The sequence below is a fragment of the Rhipicephalus sanguineus genome, chromosome 7, assembly GCF_013339695.2.
Source record: "Rhipicephalus sanguineus isolate Rsan-2018 chromosome 7, BIME_Rsan_1.4, whole genome shotgun sequence".
Taxonomy (NCBI): Eukaryota; Metazoa; Arthropoda; class Arachnida; order Ixodida; family Ixodidae; genus Rhipicephalus; species Rhipicephalus sanguineus.
This window is the reverse complement of record NC_051182.1, coordinates 117852680-117876782: the sequence shown is the minus strand read 5'-3', so window position 1 is coordinate 117876782 and position 24103 is coordinate 117852680. Positions and strand designations below refer to the sequence as shown.

At 46.4% G+C, this 24103-nt stretch overlaps 1 protein-coding gene across 2 annotated transcripts in view; it reads right to left on the bottom strand.

Annotated features, from left to right (window-relative positions):
• LOC119399786 (xylosyltransferase oxt-like) overlaps positions 1–23485 on the bottom strand; it is a 44084-nt gene extending 20599 nt beyond the window's left edge. Inside the window, exons 1-6 of one of the 2 annotated variants that reach the window (XM_049417843.1) lie at positions 22978–23485; positions 18475–18784; positions 8888–9069; positions 7760–7959; positions 6614–6694; positions 5302–5524 (exon numbers count right to left, since the gene is read on the bottom strand). In XM_049417843.1, coding sequence (XP_049273800.1) covers positions 5302–5524; positions 6614–6694; positions 7760–7959; positions 8888–9069; positions 18475–18784; positions 22978–23172 — 1191 coding nt within the window. In that variant the 5' untranslated portion in view covers positions 23173–23485. Of the gene's footprint in view, positions 1–5301; positions 5525–6613; positions 6695–7759; positions 7960–8887; positions 9070–15913; positions 16212–18474; positions 18785–22977 lie in introns of those variants that run through there. The other variant, XM_049417844.1, reaches the window with a different exon arrangement.
• Between the last annotated feature and the right edge of the window lie 618 nt (positions 23486–24103).

Sequence of the window (24103 nt, the reverse complement as noted above, 5' to 3'; positions counted from 1 at the left end):
GAAGACCGCGCGGCTAGTCTACTACGGTGGCCGGCGCCCGCGGCTAAAAGCCGCACTAACGCCGACGGTCGTTCCCATTGCTCCTAACGCTCCTTCGCCCAGGCACAGAAAATAGAGGAGGCGCTGGTTTGAGATGTGGGTACAAGGTTGATTGCTGGTACCACTGCTGCCAGTTCTAATGTAACCACCCCTCCTGCGACTTGTGGGACTGTCCCGCATTGAGGGCTATCGTCCCTTGTCCTGCAAGAGATACGAGAATCTTCAAAATGTCTCGCACTTCGCACTTCATTGTTAATGTTCAGCCTGCACCTTGCGTTCACTGCTCACCGCTCCGTTTGGGGACGTATTACCTGTAAGAACGAAGCTTATGGCACCAACTGCGCGTCGTCCCGCCGTTCCAGATGTGGGTGGCGAACCCTTCGGACCAGCCGAACACGGGCACAACTTAGTATCTTACCACTGCTTGGCAGTGTCCGACCGGCAGTGTGACAATAGGCAGTGTGTGGAAACTAAGCCACAGCTGTTTTGTGAGGTACTATTTTTGAAGTTGCCAAAAGTTTTTGTCGATAGTTATAACTTTGTTTCGTGTCGGAGCATATTGCTCTGATGCATAAAATAGTTTTCTTTACAGAGACATTTCTTTGGGCTTCAATACAGCTCAGACCATTTTCTAATGTAACAACCACTTCCAGTGCAGGACCAGCCCTAATGCGGTTTTTATTTCCTGACTCCCGTTTCAAGTTTTCAAGTTTTGCCTGGATCATAGATCTCCATGTATACGCACACCACTTATTGTGCAAGTATCCCGAGATGAAAGACCAGTTATAATACTGCCAGAAAATTCCCAGAGAAGCAAACGCGCTTGTAAGTGGAGGTGCACCGGCCAGGGAGAGAGCAGTGATGCCGTTACGAAGGAGGGGGGTTAAGGGTCACAGAGCAAACGGACAAGAAGCGGGGAGAGAACAAAAATAAAGAAAAAGAGCGCAGTGCAGGCAGCAGCGCGACGCGGGCGCGTTATGTGAGGAGGGGGAGCACGCTTAGGCAACGGAGGCGCCTTTGCCCCCTTTTCTCCAGCTGCTTGTCGTACGCGCTTCACTTCGAATGGATGCCTGCGTTTGCATCAAGTGTGGGTTACGCTGTTTGGAATTTCGGTTTTCTGTCGGCAAAATAGTTGCAGCGTCTTAGAGCACACATATCGCGCATGCAACCTTGATTCCTGTGCAAGCGACAATAATTTCATATGCGATCGAGGCGACTTCACCTTTGCCACCAACAGGCGGACTCGCAAGCTTGGAAGACTTTTCCAGGATAGTTGCCGCGGCTTTTCTCCTGACCGCGAACCGAAACTTCGTTTCATGTGTGCTGCCATTGGTTTAGCTCGTGAATGCAATCTCTTCTACGCCCGATCTCTGTGTTGTCTTGGGCGAGCTTCCCACGACAGCATGCCAAGTTGCAACCCGCACACTAGGCCTAACGAGCGTTAACTGCCTTGTCGGTAGTGGATGCGGACTATCAAAGTTGCGGTTTGATGCCGAGTCAATGAAATGCTTCGCAGTTGTTGCATTTAGAAGGGGTGGCTTACATCTTCAAACCAAAATGAGGGCATGCATGTGCAACATTAGAGTGGTGGTTCGTGGTTGGCACTGGTTTCGACATTGCGTACGTGCCCGGAAAATCGAAAGCGTGCGAATTTTAATTTCCGTTTGATGTATAGTTTCTGCGCAGTGTGGTACCGCGGCGAAGTCCGCATAAATGAGGCAGTCCGAAAAGCTAGTCGGCGACTTTCCGCTACGGTGCGTTTTCTTGTTGTTGTTCCGCGTTTATTATGTCGGCACCTCAGGTCCATAGACGTTAACCATTGAACATTTGCAAGTTTAAGCGACTGCAAACTTACGCCCCAGTCGCATGCCTCAACCGTCCGAATTGTGCAGCTGCCTGTTGGTCATGCTTTGGACATGTCCAGCCTCTCAAAAATTTGGTTTCGGTTACAGTGCGGTACCGCTTACAGTGCGGATATTTACGACTACGGCGACTTACGTCATAAGCGGTCTATGCTGTGTCAGCTACTCCATTTCCCAGTGTTAGAGATGCAAAAAATTTGCAAGTGAACATTTCTCGTCAAAAGCTCAAAATTAAGATCGTGTACACTCAAACCTCGATATAAAAAACATGGATACAGTAGAACCCCGCTGATACGTTTTTGAAGGGACCGTAGGAAATAACGTAAGAGACGGGAAACATAAGAGCCGAAAAAACACGAAAAAACGGCAAATATTTAGTGGTACAGAATTTTATTTCAATTCTTACGAGCAGCACGAAAATTGGCGCGCTCAGCCGCGATCTAGTCGATGGATAGAAACGCGGGAGCTTAGGACGGCCTTATCTACAGGAATGTAATCAACGCATGTGATTTTTTTAACACCAACAGCTGTAGGCATGAAAGAACTAAGCACAGGCAATCACGAGCGGCGCGGCGAGTCCGACCGCGAAACGCACGCACGACCATGCGAGCTCGAACCAGCTCGAACTCCTCCCGTTCTCCGACAAATAACGATGATGATGAGTCTACGCCAACGCGATGGCAGAAGTGAATGCCAATCTCGAAGGCCTTGCTTTCGCAAGCAATTACGTCATACACGCAGTGATGCTACCGAGGACTTCTGATTTGGAGCAATTTTTGGAGCAGCAAAATTTCCGTTTTGGAGCACTTTGGAGCAGCAAAATTTTCATCTTGGAGCACTTTGGAGCAGATAATTTTGCATCTGGGAGCACTTTGGAGCAGCGTATTTACATCCTGGAGTGCAATACAGAAGCATATTGCATTAACATTCAAGCACCTCAGTATTATTATGGGGCTCTTATGAAAATCATCCCAGGAGCATAGGCGTGCGCACAGGGGGGGGGGGGGGGGGGGCAGGGGGGGCCGCCACCCCCCCTTATCACCTAAGAGGGGGGGCGCAAAATCTGCCCCGTACATTGACCCTTGCGATAGCAATTATATGGACACTCTCGGCGGATTTTTGCCGTCGCCGTTGCCGTAATTTTCCGTATAAAGTTCACATTATAACATCACTACGCGCATTCTAGCCGCGGGTAAAAGCTCGCGAGCGCTGGCAACGAACGCGGCTGAAGCGGAGATTAAACTAGCCGGCCGTCTGTCTCCGCCGCACGGACAGCGCATGCGATAACATCTTCCCGCGTGCGGGCCTGCCGTCAATTGCTCATCAAACAGAGAGGAAACGCCCCGCCCGTCTTTCGTAAGGAGCATGAAGGGACGCCAGGGGAGCGGAAGGGGGGGGGCGCATCGTTTGAAGGGCGCAGTCGCTTGCGCGCGCGCTATCTCGAGGCATCAGGGGACGGCTCGTAAACTTGCTGTGCTCTCAACGCTTACTTCGCGTTTAGAAAACTCAGAGCAAGGAAACGCTTCGGTTCCTGGAGGGGCCATATTCCCTTAAACCAGCGTTTTGTTGAGTTACACGAGATCGGATCCAAAAGAGTTAGCTGCTAGCCTTACTTCGTTTCACAATACAATTTTTTGGTATCGCATTCATTGCTTCACTCTTAAGCGAAACTGAGTTTTTTTAACCGTTAGCTATTGACCCCCGAAAGCGAGGGGCGGACGTGTAACATGGCGCAGCCGCTTCACTGTGGGCCGTCAGCGACGGGCCCGTTGACAGCTGCGCATTTGCGGCTGCTCCGACCAGGAGATATGATTTTACTAATGAGATGACATTTTTAAAAAAGCAAGCAAAAAATTCGAATTGGAACCCTAGCACGTGAGCTCGAAAGGGCAGGGCCTTTTAGGGGGTATTTACTGCAGAGTGATTACAAACTCAGACGTGCTGGCGGAAGAAATTACGAAAAAGCTGTTCTGGATGAAGATCCATGGATAAAGTATATCTGAGGAAAAGTGTCAACGCGTTTCCACCGTTCGCGTGCTCTTCCATAAACACGAAGCAAGGAAAATTCGATATTGTCCCATATATCTACTGCAAGCGATCCCAGATTTCATTCCGCGATGTCCGGAAACAGAAGTGATCAGACATTTTAGCGGCACTCATGTAGTTATTACTGAACATTGCTTTCCTTACGTGCCGTGCGACGCTTGAAACGAGCTATCAGCAGCATTTCTGGAAACAGACGACGTCCGCCGATGAATCGCCGTCGCACTTTCTCGCTAGGCCTAGACGTCACGAGCCTCTGCGGAGACAGCGTTTCGCTGTCGAGCCGACTTGCAGAACAGAAGCTGCGTCGGCACCGTGCATGGCATCGTGGCTTACTCGGAACGCACGCGCGAGCGCTATTTATTCAGCGGAATAATTCTTGGTCCATGATTGCGACTTTATTGGCAGCCCCAAGATCGAGCTGCACATGTTCTGACGCGCCGGCGGTGCGATTGCCGGTGATAGACGCCTCCAAACCCGAGACTTTGGCGCAGTTTGGCGCAAATTTCGTCGATATTATCAGGATGGCGCAGTAAATACAATTTGGCGCACTTTGGCGCAGTTGGCGCAGGAGTGGAATCACTGTACACGCCATGTTTGTGCACTGCAAATCTCAGAGGCTATGCTTTTGTCAATAGTAAATACCAATCTCGAAGGCCTTGCTTCGCGAGCAGTTACGTCATAGACGCCATCTTTGCCATTTGAATCTTGAAGGCCATGCTTTTGTTTGCATCAATTGAAAGATTCTGTTGCTTGCGCCTCTCATGCGGCTAATATTACGGTCAAACGAGGCCAAGCTGCGTGAAAATGCGCATGGCCGCTCTCTTTGGTAGTCATTCGGTCGGCTCCGGGCGCACTTCGCGACGTATCATACGGGAACGGTCCGACAGTTACGACGTAGCAGCGGGTTCCCAATACATTGTATCCTATGGGAGCTATGCCGGACCGGCGGAAAACGACGTAACAGCCGGGAAAACGCAGCAGTGAGGAACGTAACAGCGGGGTTCTACTGTATAACGAATTATAGGTTATAACGAAGTAAATGAAGAATAGCCTTGTCATAGATACAGTGTTACAAAGGCATTTATAATGAACTTTTGGATATAACGGAGTTATTTTCGTGGCAGATGTGACTTTGTTACAGTGAGGTTTCAGTGTTAGTAAATGTCTCATCACCCCCCCTTTCCAGCATGTCCGACACTTCTATAGAAGGAAGGTGGTCACTGTACCCAGTGCTCCTTCATGAAAAGAATGTGCAGCATCTGTTGCACTCTTTCCAACACGGCAAGAGCCTGACAGGAGACTTCTCCTAGGCTTCCCTTCTTCCTCCGTCATAAAATGGAACAACCGTCCTCACCTCGGCTGGTAAGAGAGTGTGCCGGAACAGCGCCTTCAGCCCCTGCAACAGGGGGTCCTCATGTTCGGGCAGCGCCACATAGGAGCAGAAGTCGCGGTGCAGGGCGACCCAGTCACTGCCCCCGTCGAGCCGCAGTCCCCACGGCAGCGTGCGTGGCCCCAGGCGCCACATGCGCCCTCCGCACTCGTGGAATGTGCGCTCCAGCGCCTGCTTCCCGATGAATCTGTGTCATGGAAATGACAATAACACAAGAGTGATGAATTCTGTGCAGCTGTTAAGGACCACGAACACAGAATGATGCACTTTCCGATAAAACCAGCTCATAAAGGTGATGAGATATGATACAGCCAAACTTCCTTGCAGACTAGTCGGCTGAACTTTTTACGTGCTGCGTAAGCAGCACGTCAAAAGTTCAAATATGATACAAGAAAGGTTTCAACAAGACACATGGAGGAGAGGGAGGGAGCATCAATGACTGATTGATTGATTGATCGATTGACTGGTTGATTAAGAATGTCTGGCTGATGGGCAATCTGGTCTGTTCCCTGTGTCTTTGTTCAGAGCGTCAGTGCAGAAGTTTCTAGTGGACATGACTGACTGACTGACTGACTGACTGACTGACTGACTGATTGATTGATTGATTGTCTGATCAATTGATTGCACTCAACATTCAGACACAACACAGAGACCATGAGGCATGCTGAAGCAGACGGTTGCAAATTAGCATAAGATGTACAGTGCTACATAATACAAACTTTAGTGCTACCACTATATTATACAAGCAGCAATGTTGCGATCACAAAAGGAAAAGAAAACTTTATCCACTTGTGATACATTCCATGAAAACTCCATGAAATTCAATAATCTCTTTTTTTTTTTAACCTCTCAGCCTGCTCTTGCTTTCAGCCGCTTACATTCGTATCTCTTCAGTACAAAACTGTGAATCTGATGCCTAGCTAGCATGGCTGCATTTTGGTGATGGTTAAAATTTGTTTAAATTCTGATATTCTAGGTGCAAGTTGAAGAATACCGAACAGTCAAAATTAGTCCAGAAGTCCTCCGGGGTAACATCTCCTATGGCAGTTAATTGCAGCGCATAATAATGTCACAGGGACAGAAGAGATGACAGGATAAGCACGTACTCATCTGCTCTCTTGCTTCTTCTGTGACAGTGACTTTATTGTGCTCCGCAATTCGCCAACACGTTGTACCAAAAAGCCCGTGCACTGAATATTCCGGACACTTCAAAGGCGTGCACCACAACTGCGCCGATCTCACAGGAATCCAATGCATCTTATGAAACAGTACTGACCTCTGCGTATCCTGGCCGTGGGACTTGACGAAATTGGAGCCCATGTTGGCTGCCAGGAACATTTCCAGTTCCTCGCGAGATCTGTGCCAATGAGAAAGACGCTCGGAACAAACTTCTGCAACGGAGCATTCAGAGTAGGCTGCTGCAAGTCCCAAAAAACATTCAATATGGCCGCCTGTGCGTCAACAATGGAGCAATGCCATGAAGCAGCCGTGGAAACGTCACAATATTTTGTGCGAGCACGTGACGAGAAGCTTATACTATGTCGTGACGTCAGGGCACAGTAGGAACCGAAACTAGCTTTTAAAAACATGTTGTAATAATTTTTAAAGTGCAATCACGCTTACCAGTACATTTTCTAGGCTCTTGAGGACTGGGTCTTTCATTTGATGCAAAAAAAAAAAATCTACAACTGAAGATCTTTGTGTCAGAACCCCTTTCAAGTGGATTTCAAGTATACTGCTAATTCTCCCAAAAATCCAGGAAACAGCTTCATCAGGCGAGCCTGCGACATCACGTCACATCTTCAACTTGTTTCAGTCGATGAAAGTGTTTTCTTTATGGCAAGAAATGGGGGGAGGCGGATACTTTCTCCCATTACAACAAGATGCCACCTTTAGGATCTGACTGTCATATCTTAAAAAAAAAAGTTCATCGACAATTACGATACTGCCTAATGCAAACTCTGAGCACAGCTTCGTGTTTGGGCAACGCCAACTGTGTTCGAAGTTTCGGCTATGTAACATTCGTTACATATTGCCACACAAAGTGCCAGCACTCAAGTGCTACGCCCACCACTCTGTGCATTGCAGGCGTCACGAACCAAGGGCCAGCAAGGGGCCAGCGTGCGTGACAGTGGAGGAAAGCGAGGTTAGAGGCCAGTGGCTCGTGATATCGACAGACTCCGCGTTCGCTCTCTTTCGTCCTCATTCGCTGGATCGGTTACGCCACCAACACCAACGGCGACGCCGCTCAACGCAGGAATGGGCGCCTAAGAGCTGTGCTCTAAATATTAAATTCTCACATTCACAACGCACCATTCTCTAGCGAAAAATATGAAAAAAAGAAAGTAATCAGTAGTACAACCCTAGATGGTTTTTCAGGTGTAAGGAGAATAGCAGTGACCGCCACACAGCAGCGACTCACTTGACGGGGTAGTCGGTCTCGCTCAGGTTCACGAAGTAGTCCCAACCAGGGTGCTGGCGCAGGAGGTAGGCCATGCCCCGCAAAAGCATCTCAAGCAGACTCGAGCCACCCCAGATGGTGGCCAGTCGGTCCCGCGCCAGATAAACATTGCTATATCGCGACTCCAGCGGTAACAGGGACCGGTACAGGTGGTCTTGCCGCTGTGAACAACGTTGGGCCAGTTGATTACTACAGCAAAGCTCTATGTCCACGTCAGTGGCGACGTGTACAATTGTACGCATCAACTACAGAGGCACGTCTTGCACCGTGTGCTACTTCAATCACTTTGAAACATGAAGTGCACTTTTGTACACGCTTCCAAAATGAACAATAAGTGCTCGTTTATCTTCAGTGTGCTGTATATTACTGCACAGTATCACTTTGCTGAAGACACTACCATGGTTGATGAGTCGTCTGATGTGCCGTGGTTCCGAAGCCACGCCAAAACTATGATATTTGTTTCTGCTTTTTCTGTTTTTCATTGGTCACTGTAAACATTGCCTGTATATATCTTGCTACGTTTCACAATAAAACTCAGTTGAAAGTTCGCACTTTTTGGTGTCCTGTCTTGTCCTTTGTTGTGTTTTGAACCATTACACTACTATAGATATTTGTTTGCTCAGAATGGATATAACTGTTAACAACCTGCCCACGTATTTCAGTCTTGCTAAAATGGCTGACTGGGCGAGTTGGTGATTCCAAAGTCCCTGTTTAAGTCCCGCGATCGTATTTCAAGTTTCAGTCTTGCAATTTGATTATTTTTATATGAAAATAAAACATCAGTGTCTTCAGAATAAATAGCTCTGCAGTACCATTCTAATCACAATCAATTACAGAAAACTGCAGAAATCAATATATTACCATGTTGTCTTTCTCGAAATGGAATATGAAGTATCTTGGAGCAAAAGTAAATTTGACTCGTTTATAGACAGTCCATCAATTCGCGCCTGAAGGGAACTTGACTGGAGTTCCACGTATTTTTCCGTGGGCCGATCCTGGAGACAGTGCAACAGCGGGCCGACCCACGGCGGCGGTGAAGCAGGCTTTTTTCATCAGAAGCCTGCATGGAAGATGAGGACAGGTACTCACGGCGTCAACGTGAATGTAGAAGACGTGACGCTCGTGGTAGAGGAACTGCAACAGACGCAGCACCTGGCGCACCGCGCGGCCGTTGACGCAGAGAAGGAAGGCGATGCGCGCAGGCTTCAGCGTCTTGGAGGTCGCCGGGGCCAGCGGCCACAGGATCTCGCGTTTCGTGACTTCGCCGACAGCTGCGAGGGGTAGCGGAATGTAATCACGAGACTGGGCCAGCGCTGTGACTCGCAGTGTGCTAGCCATCCCCCTAAAGCTAACACTAGGTGCGGTAAGGTCTTCAAAACTGATGCTAATGTAACGGATTAGCAGGTTAGCATCAGTTTAGTGAATGCGAAGCTGGACATTGAAGCAATCGCTTAACTTCCATGACAATCAGTGCAACGAAATCTGCGGATTGCGATGGAAAAGTGAAAACAGTGCTCCGTTTCTGACTCTGACGACACTCATAACTCTTTACAGATGCTCATATATATATATATATATATATATATATATATATATATATATATATATATATACCTCTTGGCAGCAAGAACTTTGCTTTCGGAAGTGGCCTCACAGTGACAATTCAGTACGATGTGGTGTAGTTGCATTGAAGGCGAGATTCTTGCGTATCCCTCATGCTTTCCCTCCAACCTTAAATTTAGGCACAAGCTTCTAAGCATGAAAATGTGGCTTTACACTCACATAAAAGGCCTTCAGGGGTACTTGAGCACTGAAGCCACAATGGTTACATCTGACTAGTTGACGGAAACTGCATGTTGTTGCCCCAAGGGTGAAAGTCTCAGGATCCCGACTTCACAGCTAGTGCAAAATTTCTCTCTGTTAACGAGTGAACTTCAAATTTAATAGGTACATGTGTTGACCCCGAAAAGTACTATAGTACAAGCTTAAAGTATTAATTTAGAGACTACATTCCCAGGCTAAGAGAGAATTCGGCTTTTTTGCTAATATGCGCTCTGGGCAGGGGCGTAGCCAGAAATTTTTTTCGGGGGTGGTTCAACCATACTTTATGTATGTTCGTGCGTGCGTTTGTATGTGTGCGTGCCTATATACGCAAGCAAAACTGAAAAATTTCGGGGGGGGGTTTGGACCCCCCCAACCCCCCCCTTGGCTACGCCCCTGGCTCTGGGCACTCTTGTCCCCCATAGTACACAGACACTGCTTTCACACAAACTGAAACATGACTTAAAGAAGTACTGACACAACATTTTCGCTTTTTAATTGTTACCATCAAATGAAGGTCAAAGACCTCCAAGCCTTAGAAAGAGTGCTCACAAGCATCACAGCACTGTAAAAAAAAAAATTTAACACCAGTTCCTACAAAAGTCTGTATTCACATAAAAGGCGCTTGAGCTAGCTAGAATTGTTCTTTCAAAAGATTTCACGCAATCCTGATGGTGGGCATATCGTTAAAGGGGCCCGTGACAAAAATTAAGCGCTTTCTTCACTTCTGGAACAGTGGAATGTACCGATATTGTTGTGCAAGTGGCAACGCCGAAAACAAAGCTGTTATAATTTTATTTAAACGGAGAAACAACTTTGATTTGGAACGACAGCGACACACGACGGCTATTTTTGTGATCGGAAGTGATGCTTCATCCTGTGGCAGTGACAACAACGGCCGGCCGTTTTGATTGGCTCGCCACAACAAGTTGCACGCAATATTCACATGGTCCCAGCCAGGCCACATTATTGTGCATAAAAATTATAAAAGCACTTTTTATACTTCCTCAGACACAAAAGAATTTATGTTTTTAAATATGAAATTTTTAAAACAACTGCAAAACGACGATAGGTGCACTGCACAGTGGTCACTTTGAGGCGAGATTTCCGGTATGTCTCCCTAAGAGGTGCGTGGTGATTGGAACTTGCCATTAACGTCAGTGGCACACTGAAATGCGAAAGAGAACTTTTTTCTCGTCGTCTGCTGGGATTTCGATGTTTCAAGACTAATAACTTCCATTCTCATGCACCAATTTTGATAATTCTTTCTGCGTTCATCTCAGTATTCAACGCGACGCACACTCCAGCGCTGCAGAAGGCAGGTGATAAACGTTGCAGGGACCCTTTAACTAACGAGGACAGCCAGCGATAATGAGCCTTTATGAACAAAAACCTTCCGCGAATTATCCAGGATTGAGCTGCATGTGTTGCGATGTAGTAATCTCTGCATCAATCAATCAAATGTTTTCTGGCTGTCACAATTAACAATAGCCGTAAGTTTTATGCTGCATTAGGTAATGTCACATTAATTAGGCGCTTTATTTGTACGACTTCACTGTACAAGCAACTTTTTTTTTTGCTTTGAGTTGTTTCGTATAAAAACACTGCCTTCTGTAATACCAATTGGTAGACAACTTGCCAGTGGCTTTAGAATGAATAAGGAAAATTATGCATTTGTTTAATATTTTCTTAAATTTTATTTAATTTGCTTGATCTCTTTTTTTTTTGCTACGCTGTAGTTGTTTACTTGTTTACTTCTTGTTTTGTTCTCTTATTGCTTATTTTGGTATTCATCATATTGCATTACATAATGTGCACAGAAGACGACAACGAAGGCAGGGTGTTGCATAAATAAGTAAATAAATAAATAAATAAGTATTCTAAGTGCCATCCGTTCACACGCAAGAAAAATGCAAGTAAAGCTTCTACAGCTTTCAACAAAATTGTCTCAGTACTCCTTAAAAAAAAGAAAGAAAGAACACATAATATGGCCTAGCTGACTCACTTGTAAGGAACACAAAAACACTCCAATCTCAGACGATCACATAACACACAACACTGCAAATTGAGACCATCATGAAATGCAAAACAATGCTATTAGTACATGAAATAATACAAAGCGGTAAGCACAGGTGTTAGAAGTGGCACCGAAACGAAGCGGTGTTAGATGCTTGCATCGCTGAAGTGAGACAGCTGAAGAGAGAAGAGGTTGACGGCTACGTCGGCACGTTGTCATGCATCGACATTAAGCGCACACTCGCCGCAAGGTGAGCTCCAGAACAAGAAACACATTTTATAGAAATCAGGGCGGGTTAGAGGCGATAGCAGCAGGAGGAAATGCCGATTATTTTGCGACAGTGTTGACGCATCTTGACAAAACGCGTCATTGAATGAGTTGGTTCGTTATAACAGCCGAACCTAATCATAACAAAGTCGTATCTGGCATGAAAATAAGTTTTTTATATTCAAAAATTCGTTATTAATCTATATTCAGTACGCTGTACAAAGGCAAGGCTATTCTTCATACACTTCATTACAAAGAATAATTCTTTATATCAAGGTTTGGCTGTACTTCCATGTGTACACAGTGAAATGTTTTCATCTTTCTCAAGATATATATCATAATCGTTAAGTGAGTGTTAGCGCTGTTGTTCGTCCTGTCTGTATCTTTCTTTGGGCTCTTTAAACTTATAAGTAATGATGTGTGCTTGCCCTGGACTAATCCTGCAGGTGACTTTTTCCAAAGTTGGAAAACTTTACTACAGTAGACCTACGTTACGACTCATCGGTGGGTCTTCATGGTTTCGGGTCGCGATGAACACCCTACAATTTGAAAGGATGAATGAAAATCTGCACAGAAAAGGTGACGCGTTAAGACACTGTATTCGCTTGCACAATGCTCGTGCCCGTACCTTGGCCACCAGAACTTCGTTTTCTCCGTCTGGAGTGATTGCACCGCCACGGTGGTCTAGTGGTTATGGCGCTCGACCGCTGACCCGAAGGTCGCGCGATCGAATCCCGGCCGCGGCAGCTGCATTTTCGATGGAGGCGAAAATGTTTGAGGCCCGTGTACTTAGATTTAGGTGCACGTTAAAGAACCCCAGGTGGCCGAAATTTCCGGAGCCCTCCACTACGGCGTCTCTCATAATCATATCGTGGTTTTGGGACGTTAAACCCCAGATATTATTATCTGGAGTGATCATCACAGCCTTGAACTCTACTGGAAGTTATCGCAGGTTCAGCTAGAGCTTGCAAATAAAGAGCTTCAGCGCTTCCTACTTGTGTTCAACCACTGCTCTTACTATAAAAATTCATGGATGCAGCCTAAAAGTAATATTTCATAAGAGTTCATGAGCATACTGGCCTGAAAACATTGCTTTCCAGCCAATTGATTTTTATATCAAACCCCTACGCTGCTCTCAGGAAAATTTACCCCACGTAATTAGCCCTCCCACGAACTCTGCTTCCGCTTTGCAAAAGAAAAGGGGCAATTATGCATGTAAATGTGGTATATAGCTAATATATAATAATAACTCTAGAGGTCTTACATCCAAAAATCATGACATGATTATGAGGCACGCCGTAGTGGAGGGCTCTGGAAGTTTCGACCACCTGGGGTTCTTTAACGTGCAACTACTAAATCCAAGTACAAGGGCCTCTGGCACTTTCACCTCTATTGAAAATGCGGTCACTATGGCCGGGATTCAATCCCGTGACCTTCGGGCCACAGTCAAGCAGGTATATGGCTGAAAGTTCAGTGTTGACGTGTGTTGCCTCCCTGTTAAACTTGCCTGTCTAAGTGCACTGAGGGACACCCCCTTCTTTACACTTCCTTATAACAAAATCATCCTGTGATGAAATTAAGTTCCCATAAGCAGGACACTGTAATATGCAGAGAGGCCATAAATTAGTCGTTAGAATGCAGAGACTGCTGCTTGGCAGAGCGGGGACCCACCTAACACATGCTTTAAACACTCAACATTCGAAATAACTGACATTGTGAGGTGCTTGTAGCAAAATTCTGCTGATGTCTGTAATGTGTGCTGATATGTATGAGCAGATGCTTTGCCTGTCAGTTGTCAATGCATAGCGTAGTCCCCTTAATGGAGCTGTCGCGATAAGATGTCACGTGATTAGAGCTGCCGTGTTACGATAATCAATAAATCAGACGATATCACCAAGTGGTACGGACCATGTTACAGAGTTGCCATAACGAGGCATAAGCACGGCTGCAGCTAGCTTCTGCCGCTCCCATCTGCCAGGGATCAAGTACCCGTGGCCATCACCTCGACAGACAGGCGCTCTCTTAGGACAATACTGCGAAGTTTTCCCTGCACTTCCTCGAACCTGTTTTCTAGCTATCGTACGTCAACTCGTGATGGTATCCCTCTGTAACGAGACAACGATCCCAACAACAAGCCGCCGTCACCTCTCCCTTATTTCAAGCTTTCAACACGTGTATTTCTGGCCGCCGCTAAACCGAGCTCCCGGCACTGTCATAGCGCTCCATGCCTCCCCCGGTTGCTGTGAAGAAATTCAAGACATCTCTGTCTAAGCTGCACCGAGTGTCCTCACACAAGCTAGGCAATGCCCAATGCCACTCTACGTTTGGTCTAAAGTTGTTGTACCACTATCAGGTTGACAAAAAAAATGCATGTTTTCTTTTTTCGAAAGTCTGCCCTTAGGCACAATAATTATTGATTCAGAGATACACATACAAATTTGCTTCAAATAACATGATGTCAACAAATGAATGATAGCTGAGTAACTGCCAATGGGGTTTTACTAAAGTATTTAGGTCACAAAAGCTAAGCAAGTTGTTTAGCAAGAAACTTACTATCAAGCCATTAAGTAAAGCTGCATATTCGCAGAGATGACAGTTAAGAGATTCAAGTACATACGTACGTTGTAAGCATTCTCACACGTGTAAGTGGTTCTGTCATGGCTTTTCTTCGGCGACTTCTGTGGAGTAGTCATGAAGAAGCGTAAGGACCGTGGGACCATACAGACACGTGACAAGAATCAAGCAGCAGCAAGAACAGCAGAAGGTAGCCTTGAAAGACAAACACGCCCAAAATGTACCGAGTGCTGGGTAAGGGTGCATCTGCACGAGAGGCGGACAAAAGCGATGAGCCCAAGAAGCGTGCAGTGTAACAAGACGAGAGTCTTCGAGTCTTGCGAGCGGTAAATGTTCTCACAGAGGCATCACTAAAGAGTGGCGAGACTTGGTCAACAAAAGTGCATTGCTGGCTCCAAGCCCCCAGTTGGCTAAGGTCACAGAAGTGTTGGCTAAAGCCGCGAAAGACCACCACACCGAAGCTCAAAGCTACTACTCGACAGTGCATGAGAGATTTCGGAGGGAGAGTCAGAAAGCCACTACCGATGACAAGACAGCACCCAGAAGGAAACGCTGCAGCAAGTCAAAGCCATCGTGGAGAGAATGAAGCGAGGTTGAGAAGATCCAGGACGAGACAAGGCAGTTTAAAGGAAAGTTACCGGTTGCAGTGAACATCAGCATGTTTAGAGGAAACAGTGGTTCACTATGAACGTCAGCATGTTTAGATGAAACAGTGGTTCACTATGAACATTCTCAAGTGCATGGGACACAGAAGAAAGGCACAGAAAGATGGTGCTAGTGCTGGACTTCCATGTTTTGGTACGGTGTGTGTGATGAAAAAAATTTAGTTATCTGCTGTGCCCCTGACCATTATGCTTAATCAAACTTCACAAAAGACCAGTTTTTGCAATTGACATAACTAATACAATGGAGACGTCAATCACCCTTTACCAGACGCCAGAACAAGGCTGGGGTTGGAAAAGAAGTTACAGAGAGGTTGCGGCAGCCACCAATACTAAAACTAGTATTAGGTTAGAACACCAGTTAGAAGTTCAGCACCAGTGTCATCCTAGTGTGCCTTGCCTACTTGCACTAGCTGTCTTAGTACTAAACAACAGCAGATTACAAGCTGCAGTTTCCATCCACCCGCACAAGAAAGGTACGAGAGACTCTGAAGGACAATCACAAGCATACATAAAGAAGGAAGCATGGAAAGAAGACGCAGTTAACGAGGAAGAAATGAGTTTGAGGCAATTAGCACTAAACTGCAAGCAGATTAGGAGCCGCAAGCATCATCTACCTCGTCAAGAGCAACAGGAGGCCCCGGGAGGGACGCCCGAGGAAGACAGTGAGCAGTGCATCCGAGGCAACGACAGTTTTTCAAAGGAGAGGGTTAGGCAGGCCCGAGAAGAAGCAGCTCTCCGCACATGCATCGCTTCAACGTCGTCAACGCTCACAGGGCAACCCCGTCGAGAAGACGTCCATGGCAAGGTAACCACCGCACAGCTCGCGGTCGTCGGCCGGGCACACCATGTCGCAGTAGCGCGACGGGAGCGTGAGGTTCGCTGCGGGCCCCTCCTTGCCGCAGAAGCACTCGGTGCCATACTGAAGGCCGGCCCAGGCGAAGCCGAGGCGGAGGACACAGGCCAACACAGTGACGCCGAGAGTTGGAGCGCGTCCGCGAGGCCAGTCGCTCGAAGATGCGCGACTTGCGGTCGTCGCGGAAGCAGCCCAGATGCGCGCCGACGACACGTCCTGACCGAGGAACATTCGTCCAGTGAATTCTCCGGGTTAGGCTTAGAAATTTGTCTTTTTCTTTTTGCAAGGTTTAGCGCAGAACATTGGCACACATAAGTGGTTACGTTTTTGCAGCCACTGTTTTCCATCAGCTAACAGATGTTGCAAAGTTCTCTGCCAATGCAAGATACGCCTTTATGTAGAGAAGCTTCTGGAATGCTATCAATGCTCATAATCTGATTCCACGCAAAACACGAATAACCATGTACGCCGTAGAACTTACACAAGCACTAACAACTGTGCTGGAAACTACAATTTGTATGCAGGAACAGCTGCTAAAAGATTTTTAAAATATAAATTGTGGAGTTTAATGTCCCGAAGGCGCACAGCAGGTCATGGGGGTGCCACTAGAGAGGACTTTAGATTTGATTTCAACCAAAGTTTTCATTAAAGGGGTACTGACACGAAAATTTTCAGTTGTTCTTTGTGCCAAGTGAAAGACCAAGTCCTCAAGAGCCTACAAAACATACTGGTAAGCATGAGTTCACCCTAAAAAATAATTACCACATGTTCTTAAAAGCTAGTTTCGGTTCCTATGATACCCCGACATCATGACACAGTACTGAGCTTCTCGGTCACGTGCCCGCACAAAATACCGTGAAGTTTCCACGGCCGCTCCACTGCGTGGCTCCGTTGGTGATGCACAAGCAGCCATTTTGAATGTTTTTGGTGAGGCATAAGCGGCCATTTTGTATACTCTGGTACCTGACATCCTCACAACTAGCCATACTGGCACATGAAGTCACCAAAATTGGCACTGTAGCCCGACGTTCCGCTAGTGTCGAGGTCAGTGGGTGTACCACGCGAAAATTGACTTTAATGTCAAGATAAAATATCTTATCAGCATTTACTGAGCTTCAAAACTTGCTCAGTACACAGTCTCTGTACACAGGAGATATGTACAACGGAGTAAACTCAGCTTCAAAAATTGGCATCAATACACCTTTAACACGTGTTCAGATAAACAACGTTCTATGCTTTCAGCAATAAAGTCTCACAAACTGAAAAATGCAAGTTCTAAGAGTGACCCTCTGAAAGGCGCGATTCTGCTCAAGCAAAAATGTGATGCCTAGAGTGGAATTTCACGAAGAGGATACTATTATATCAAAATTTCATTACATGTTAGATGAGAATCTTGAACAAAGAATACAGTAATTCACCTTTCTTAGCAATTAATTAAGTTACCTGAACCATACTGGCACTTTGTCATCTGCAATTCTGAAATTGCAGCAGGAAGGTGTCTTCGTTGCAATATGTCTATTATGCAGTTGTACCTTTTTATTGCCTTTGTTTTGCAAGACAAGCCTCAGCTTGTATAATCCATTCTGCCTCCCTTCCTTGGCTTGCACCTAACACACTTAAGTAAGCTTACAATAGCATTCGTAATGTACTTATTACATAAACTTCCTAAATTTTGATAATCTCTACGATGAGTATCACTAACCAGCAGACTTCCCTTACCAGAACACCAGTTAACTTGAAACTGACTGAACGTTTGCGCCGGTACCAAGGCTTCAGCTTTTTTGATCCCGAAATTCACCCTTGCTACATGAAATGAACTTGTCTGGTCTGTAACCATGACACCAATAATGACTCTACTCGTGACACCAATCACTGCAACTTCCATCTTTATGACACTAAAGGAAAAGCTGATGTGTCAAAGGCGGAACATTTTTCGCTTAAACTACCCCCATTTAAGAAATCTTTCAGCAGGGTTTCAAGCAAAAATGGCAGTTCACAAGATTTCCAATGTCACGTTTCCAATGGAAGCCTTCAGGCAAGCGATAACAAAACAGAGACTACACGCAATACCTGTACAGTAGCTCTAATGAATTACTGTACACATTCCTTTGACGCTTAACATTGACAAGTGCGTGCATCTAGTGTTGGAAAATGGAACTAGAAGAAAGCTAACGAATATTCTTGACATCGGTAACGCTGCAAAGTACTTTTCTCCATATTATATGAGCACTGATTCTAGTGACAGTTAATACTCATCAGCAGTAACGAAAGGCTTAAGGGCTGCTAAGAACAAAATAACACAATCAGCAGCCATGCCAACATGATTTCCTACAACCAGCTACCTATTTATAATCACTTCAACTCAAGTGAAGTTAAACAGCAGCGAGCTTTCAATTTTCAAAAAGGCACTGTACAACTGTTTTGCAAACACGTACCAACAGCTTCGACAGTACAATCACTCCAGCCTTGACAATCTTACCTGGCGAAGTCTCGCAAAACCGCGGCAGCTCACTCGGGTACAGCATTCCTCGCCGAACGAGGCAGGTCACATTTGCCAACTCCTGTTTGCACCGGGTCGTAGTGGCACGCCGTATCGCGGAGAGGGCGTCTTTCTCGACGATGTCGCATTCGGGTCGGAACCCCAGCTGAGCCCAGTTGATGGCCTCCGATCCGTTGACGTCGTTCGACGCCGACGGGCTTCTACGAGCCTCCGAGCGCGGATGCTGCCCGCCGTCCTCGTCATTGTATTCGTCATCTGACTGAGCACTCTGTTCTCGTCCATTGCTGGCCTGGTGGAACAAGATATGAAATCAACGTCAGAGCTGCTCTTTAGGCTAGTTGGTTATATGCATCTAAAGGTATTGTAGCGCTATCCGTAGGTCGGCAAACTCACTTATGAGTCAACTCACTCGGACTCACTCAGACTCAGATTGAGCCGTGAGTTCGGGTCCAAGTGAGTCCGCTTGAGGAAAATTTTGGCGAATCTGAGTGAGTCCGGTTGGCGAAAATATTGGCGAGTCTGAGTCCGAGTGAGTCCGTTCGAGGAAAGTATTGGCGAGACAGAGTCCGAGTGAGGTAAAGTTTCGCGAGTCTGAGTCCATGTGGGGCCACTTCAGCGAAATTTTGGTGAGCCTGAGTCCAAGTGAGTCCTAAGCGAAAAATATATTTCTTGAGTGAGTCTGAGTGAGCTGAATTTATTTTTTCGACCTATGGCACTAGCAGACATGGACGAAAAGTTAGAAGTGAGTGCTAATCCCGTGGTGTCATTCTCGTCTGTGTCTGCTAGTGCTGATACTTTTTTATTCAAGGTCAAACTGCTTGTTCATTTATTTATTTATTTGCAGAAATACTGCAGGCCAAGTGGCCCAAGCAGAAGGGCCAATATATAAGCATGATAAACAGCTATAAACAACAAAAAATGTAAAAACATGTGATAATGATAACAGAATTCAAATAGCAAGCTGATACAAGCGCCAAAAAAAGGAGGTAGCACAAGTAAGCAAGTGCGAATAGAGAAACAGTGAACACATTATCAAGCGAATTAATAATAGAATTGTTGGTGTTTTAGGTCCCAAAACCATGATATGATTATGAGAAACACTGTAGTACAGGGCTACAGAAATTGCGACGACCAGGGGTTCTTTAACATGCTCCCCAATCTAAGCACACGGGCCTCCTACATCAAGTGATTTAATATTCGAGGAAATCTAATCAGGCAATGGAAAAGAAATTAAGTACAGAGCAATTTAGGGTGAAGCATTCAACTGTACTATGGACCGTAAGTGGTCAGGTGACAGATTATTTCAGCTGCGTTCGGACAATGCGTGGACGTTTAGCAAGGAACACCCCACATGCAACGAGCACGAAGGTTTCATTCAAACTGCAGTCATCAGGATTGCTACAAGCGTAGCTATCACATGAAAAAGCAAAATTTTAATTCTGGGTTTCCACGTGCCAAAACCATGATATGATTATGAAGCCGTATTTGCAGACTCCGGTTTAAAGGGAGACATGTACAAGGGGATATTGGTTGTGAATTGTCTCCTCCCACACTTTGCCGTGCAGTTGCGCACCAGTTCTGCCTTGCCTGGCATGACTATCGGGCACAATCAATCGATTCCACTTCATTTAGTGCGTCTTCGACTACGCATGCAGAGATAACAGCGTATAGCCGAAAAACATGAAACCCTGGTAGGCTCAATGCTCAGTGCTGACACCACCCGTGTGTTCTAAGAAATAAGTGTTGAGGAGGAGATAGCACATGCAGGATGGGTAGTCAATGCGAGAAAGAAACAACTTCTCTCATCTTTGAATTCGGAGTTGTCTAGGGGCCCTTCACAACAGTGCTTTTTCCAATATCCGACTCAAAACCTCCTGTTTGCAACTGCAATGCGGAGCTTCACCAGCAGTCACCAGACTGTCACCGCTGGTGTCTACATTGGCTCGACACCGAAATAAGCTTTTTCGCATGCCTTGTCCGCTCAAATGCTGCGACACAAGTTTGGTGCAGTAGGTGTCGCATTCACACGGTGCCGTGTGCACAGTGTCATTCGTAAGAGCAGCCGAAATTGCAACACATTAATTGCTGGAATTTTACATGACAAAATCACGACACGATTATGGGGCACGCCGTAGTGGTGGGCTTCGGAAATTTCGACCCTTTGGGATTCATTAATGTCACCTAACTCTAAGTACAGCGAATTGCGACAGTTACCTTGCATTGGCCAGATGGCACTTTGACGCTTTCGATTATCACGCCAGTGTCACCGGCTCCTGCCACTAGAGCACGAAGAGAGTGAGACAGCGTTCCATGGGCAAGCGACCTATGTTTTGTCATTCGTCTAAAGATCTCATGCCAAACCTTGCCAAGCTCGTTCTTCCCATTTCTTGTTTGAACCGTAAGCTCGTCTAAGACAAACTTAGCTGAAATTCCCACTTGGACAGCTTCAGCCAGTGGAAGCTTTTCCCTAAAATGTATGCTTGGGCAAGTTGGTGCATAGCTAAAAATGATAAACAGAGCACGAAGGACAGAACACTACAGTATTTAATTGTAATCAGCACTGTCTCTGTGCGTTTTCTTCCTCGTGTTGTGCCCTTCGTGCCTTGTCGATCATTTTTAGAAACTATTCCCTTGTGCTAAGCAATCCAAGGTATTACAGCAAATGTGTGTTACACACCTCTTAAAATTTTTCCTTCAACCACTTGCGAGGTTATGTGTTCCGGCACTATGCTGTCAACTGTGGAAAGCTTCAGCTCAAGATGTCTATATCATTGCCATACACCAGAGGTATTATCATATAATCTGCCCAGCGTGGACCACTTAGCCAACAAACTTTGGGCTCTTTTTCTCTCAACCATCACTGCTGAACCAGTTGCAAAGCACTTTATTTGGGGTCCTTGGCCCCGCTTGTGTTGTGCCACACTGACAGTATGGGTCGTGGTGCAATTTTTGCGATTTTGAAAGTTGGGCAAGTTGGTGACAGTTCATTTTAACGTGTGAAGAAGTGTGTGTTTTTTTTCTGTGCCAAAAAAAACGCAGGAAGGTGTGTGCCAGGCTGGATAACAAAATATCGGCCACGAACTCTGTCATGGTGTGCGACTAAACATGCTTCTAGGTTTGTAGAGTGCCGAACTGCAATTGTGTACCGTTTGCCACTGTCATGTGGAAAGATGTACGTCGGCCTAACTGGCTGGTGCATTCACAGATGACTTTCGGAACACAAGACATCACTAACAAACAATGTTTTATTCATACATTAAAGGGCATTGCTTGAAATGTGGTTGCATGCTGCTTTTCACTGAAACATAGGTACTTTCAAATGACATCAGCTGACCAAAGAAATCATCAAAGCTTTCCATGTAAATAATTTTCATGTAAATAAACGAAAAGAGGATTGTGTCAGCCAAGCGTTAGCTGCACTCAGCGATTGTGAAGTTTCTTTTTTTTTTTGGAAGATCAACGAAGAGGTTGTAACTTCGTATAAGTGAAAGTCATTGTTACACATGGTACGCTGGTGTGTATGCATATTAACCTGGTTAATTAGTTGCAAGTGCAGCGGTGGTCCTGTTGAATCATTTCTATGTTTCATGTTGTCTTCATGCACTGCTTCACACATTGCACTGAATCTCTGCATGACATATGTCTAAACATTGTCCAGTTAGGTTGCTGCGTCGATAATATTCTGCGCTTTTTGTGCCAGTGACAAGCAATCCATCATAACGCTGATCTAAGGCATCATCCTACATCCTTCCATGAACCTTTTTCTCTCTCCCAGCACAGAGTTACGTGGCAAGAGGAGTGAATGGCTCGGCCAGGCTTATCGTTGCTCCTTGAATCTGTGTGTGCATCTTCCATCACTGCTAGCTTTGACAAACCGCAGCAACGGTTTCAGTGCATAACACGGACATGACCGACGCGCTGTTGGTTTCGCATATCCCAGGTGAAAATGTGTAGCTGGGAATCAAACTGGTATAAACTGGTATAAACTGGGATCAACTGGTTTTAGTTGGAAACTAACTGGTCCCAGCAATGGAAGCAACTGGTTCGAGTTACAAGCCAACTTCGAACTAAGTGGTACTACGACCAGTTGTACTGTGAGTAAAAGACGCGACCAATTGGAACCAAAAGTGGTACGAATTCAGACTCCAGTTGGTTCTAGCCGTTAGGCCCATTACCGACTGTGTTATGGGCATTTCCTGATGGGTATGTTCTAAAGGCGTTGTGTGCGAAGTGCGCCCGCTCGCGATAAATGCGCTACCGACGCAGAACAAGCTTACAAACCACGCGCGCTGCATCTGAAGAAAACGAGGAGCAACGAAAGAAAACAACAATAACAATACTCCGAGGAAAGGTGCGCGCTTGCAGCACGCGCTTGCACGAAACACCTGCCGCCGCGACAAAAATAACGGCACTACAGTCGCAGCGCGCGTGCAACACTTCGCATGCACGCGCGCACGACACGTAAGACTCGACCGCGGTCACCTGTGAGTCGGAGGCTCTCGGTCCGCCCGTCCGTGCGGTCGGAAGATGTCCGGCGGCGTCCGTTTCCGATGCCGGCGCTAGGTAGAACAGGTATCCGAGCACGATCTGCACGCTCAGGATGGCCACGCCGATGGCGAAGTACGGCACATGCCTTCGGCACCAGCGTTGACTGGTCACCACCCGCGACACTGCCATTCGCGTGCATTCAGGCGGCGTCGAAACCAGAGCGGCGGCGTTCGAAATAAAAGCACGGCGTTGCGGTGACTCACTACCACTGCGAAGCCCCCCACCGCTAATTACCCCGCACAGGGAGGGCAGCACGGCAGGACCCCGCGCAGGTCGCTTCCTTTTGTATATGTTTTTTTGTCTTTCCGAAACGATTCGCCGAAAGAGCGCTCAGGCGGCAGCCGCAGTCCCAAACGAGACGGGGTTTCAGTTTGTCAGAGTAGGCGACGGCTCGTGTCCGCCAAGTCGTCTAGGAGAGGTCTACGTTTCAATTTGTCAAAGTAGGCAACAGCTGGGTCAGGTCTTCTAGAAGACGTATTCTAGCGGTTCGAGGTTCTTGTCCGAATGTTTTCCTCGGGTCTTCTTCCATCGGTATTCATCGGTGCGACTGCAACAGCAGTGGAGAGAGTGAGAAGTAGATCACGGCATCGGTGTGATCGAACGGCACGGATCAAATACGGCGACCGGCTGTTGCCACGACAAAAAAAGTGAAATGCCACGGCAGCCACGGCGACCTGTCGATTAATAAGCGCGGAATCAAAAGCGCAGCACACGCACAAGGCCGCTGCTCTGTTTGACGCGTACGAGCAGCTTGCGAAAAAAACTCTTTGCACTGTTTTTTGATGCTTTTGGAGATCTCTCCTTGGGACCTATCGCCGCTATCGCTCTTGCTACACCCCCATGCACGATGCGAAGCAACGACGCAGAGATCCTCGTCAGTCTCGAAGGCTACATAAGGTTCTTCTAGGCCTTCGAGAACCCACAACTTCCAAACCCACAATTTAATAATTTTAAATACTACATTTTCAATTCGGTAATCAAAATAAATGCACCAGATAAAGGGTAAAAATAATTCTAGTAATCAACGAGTTCGAACATTGACAAATATTGCAACAGTTAC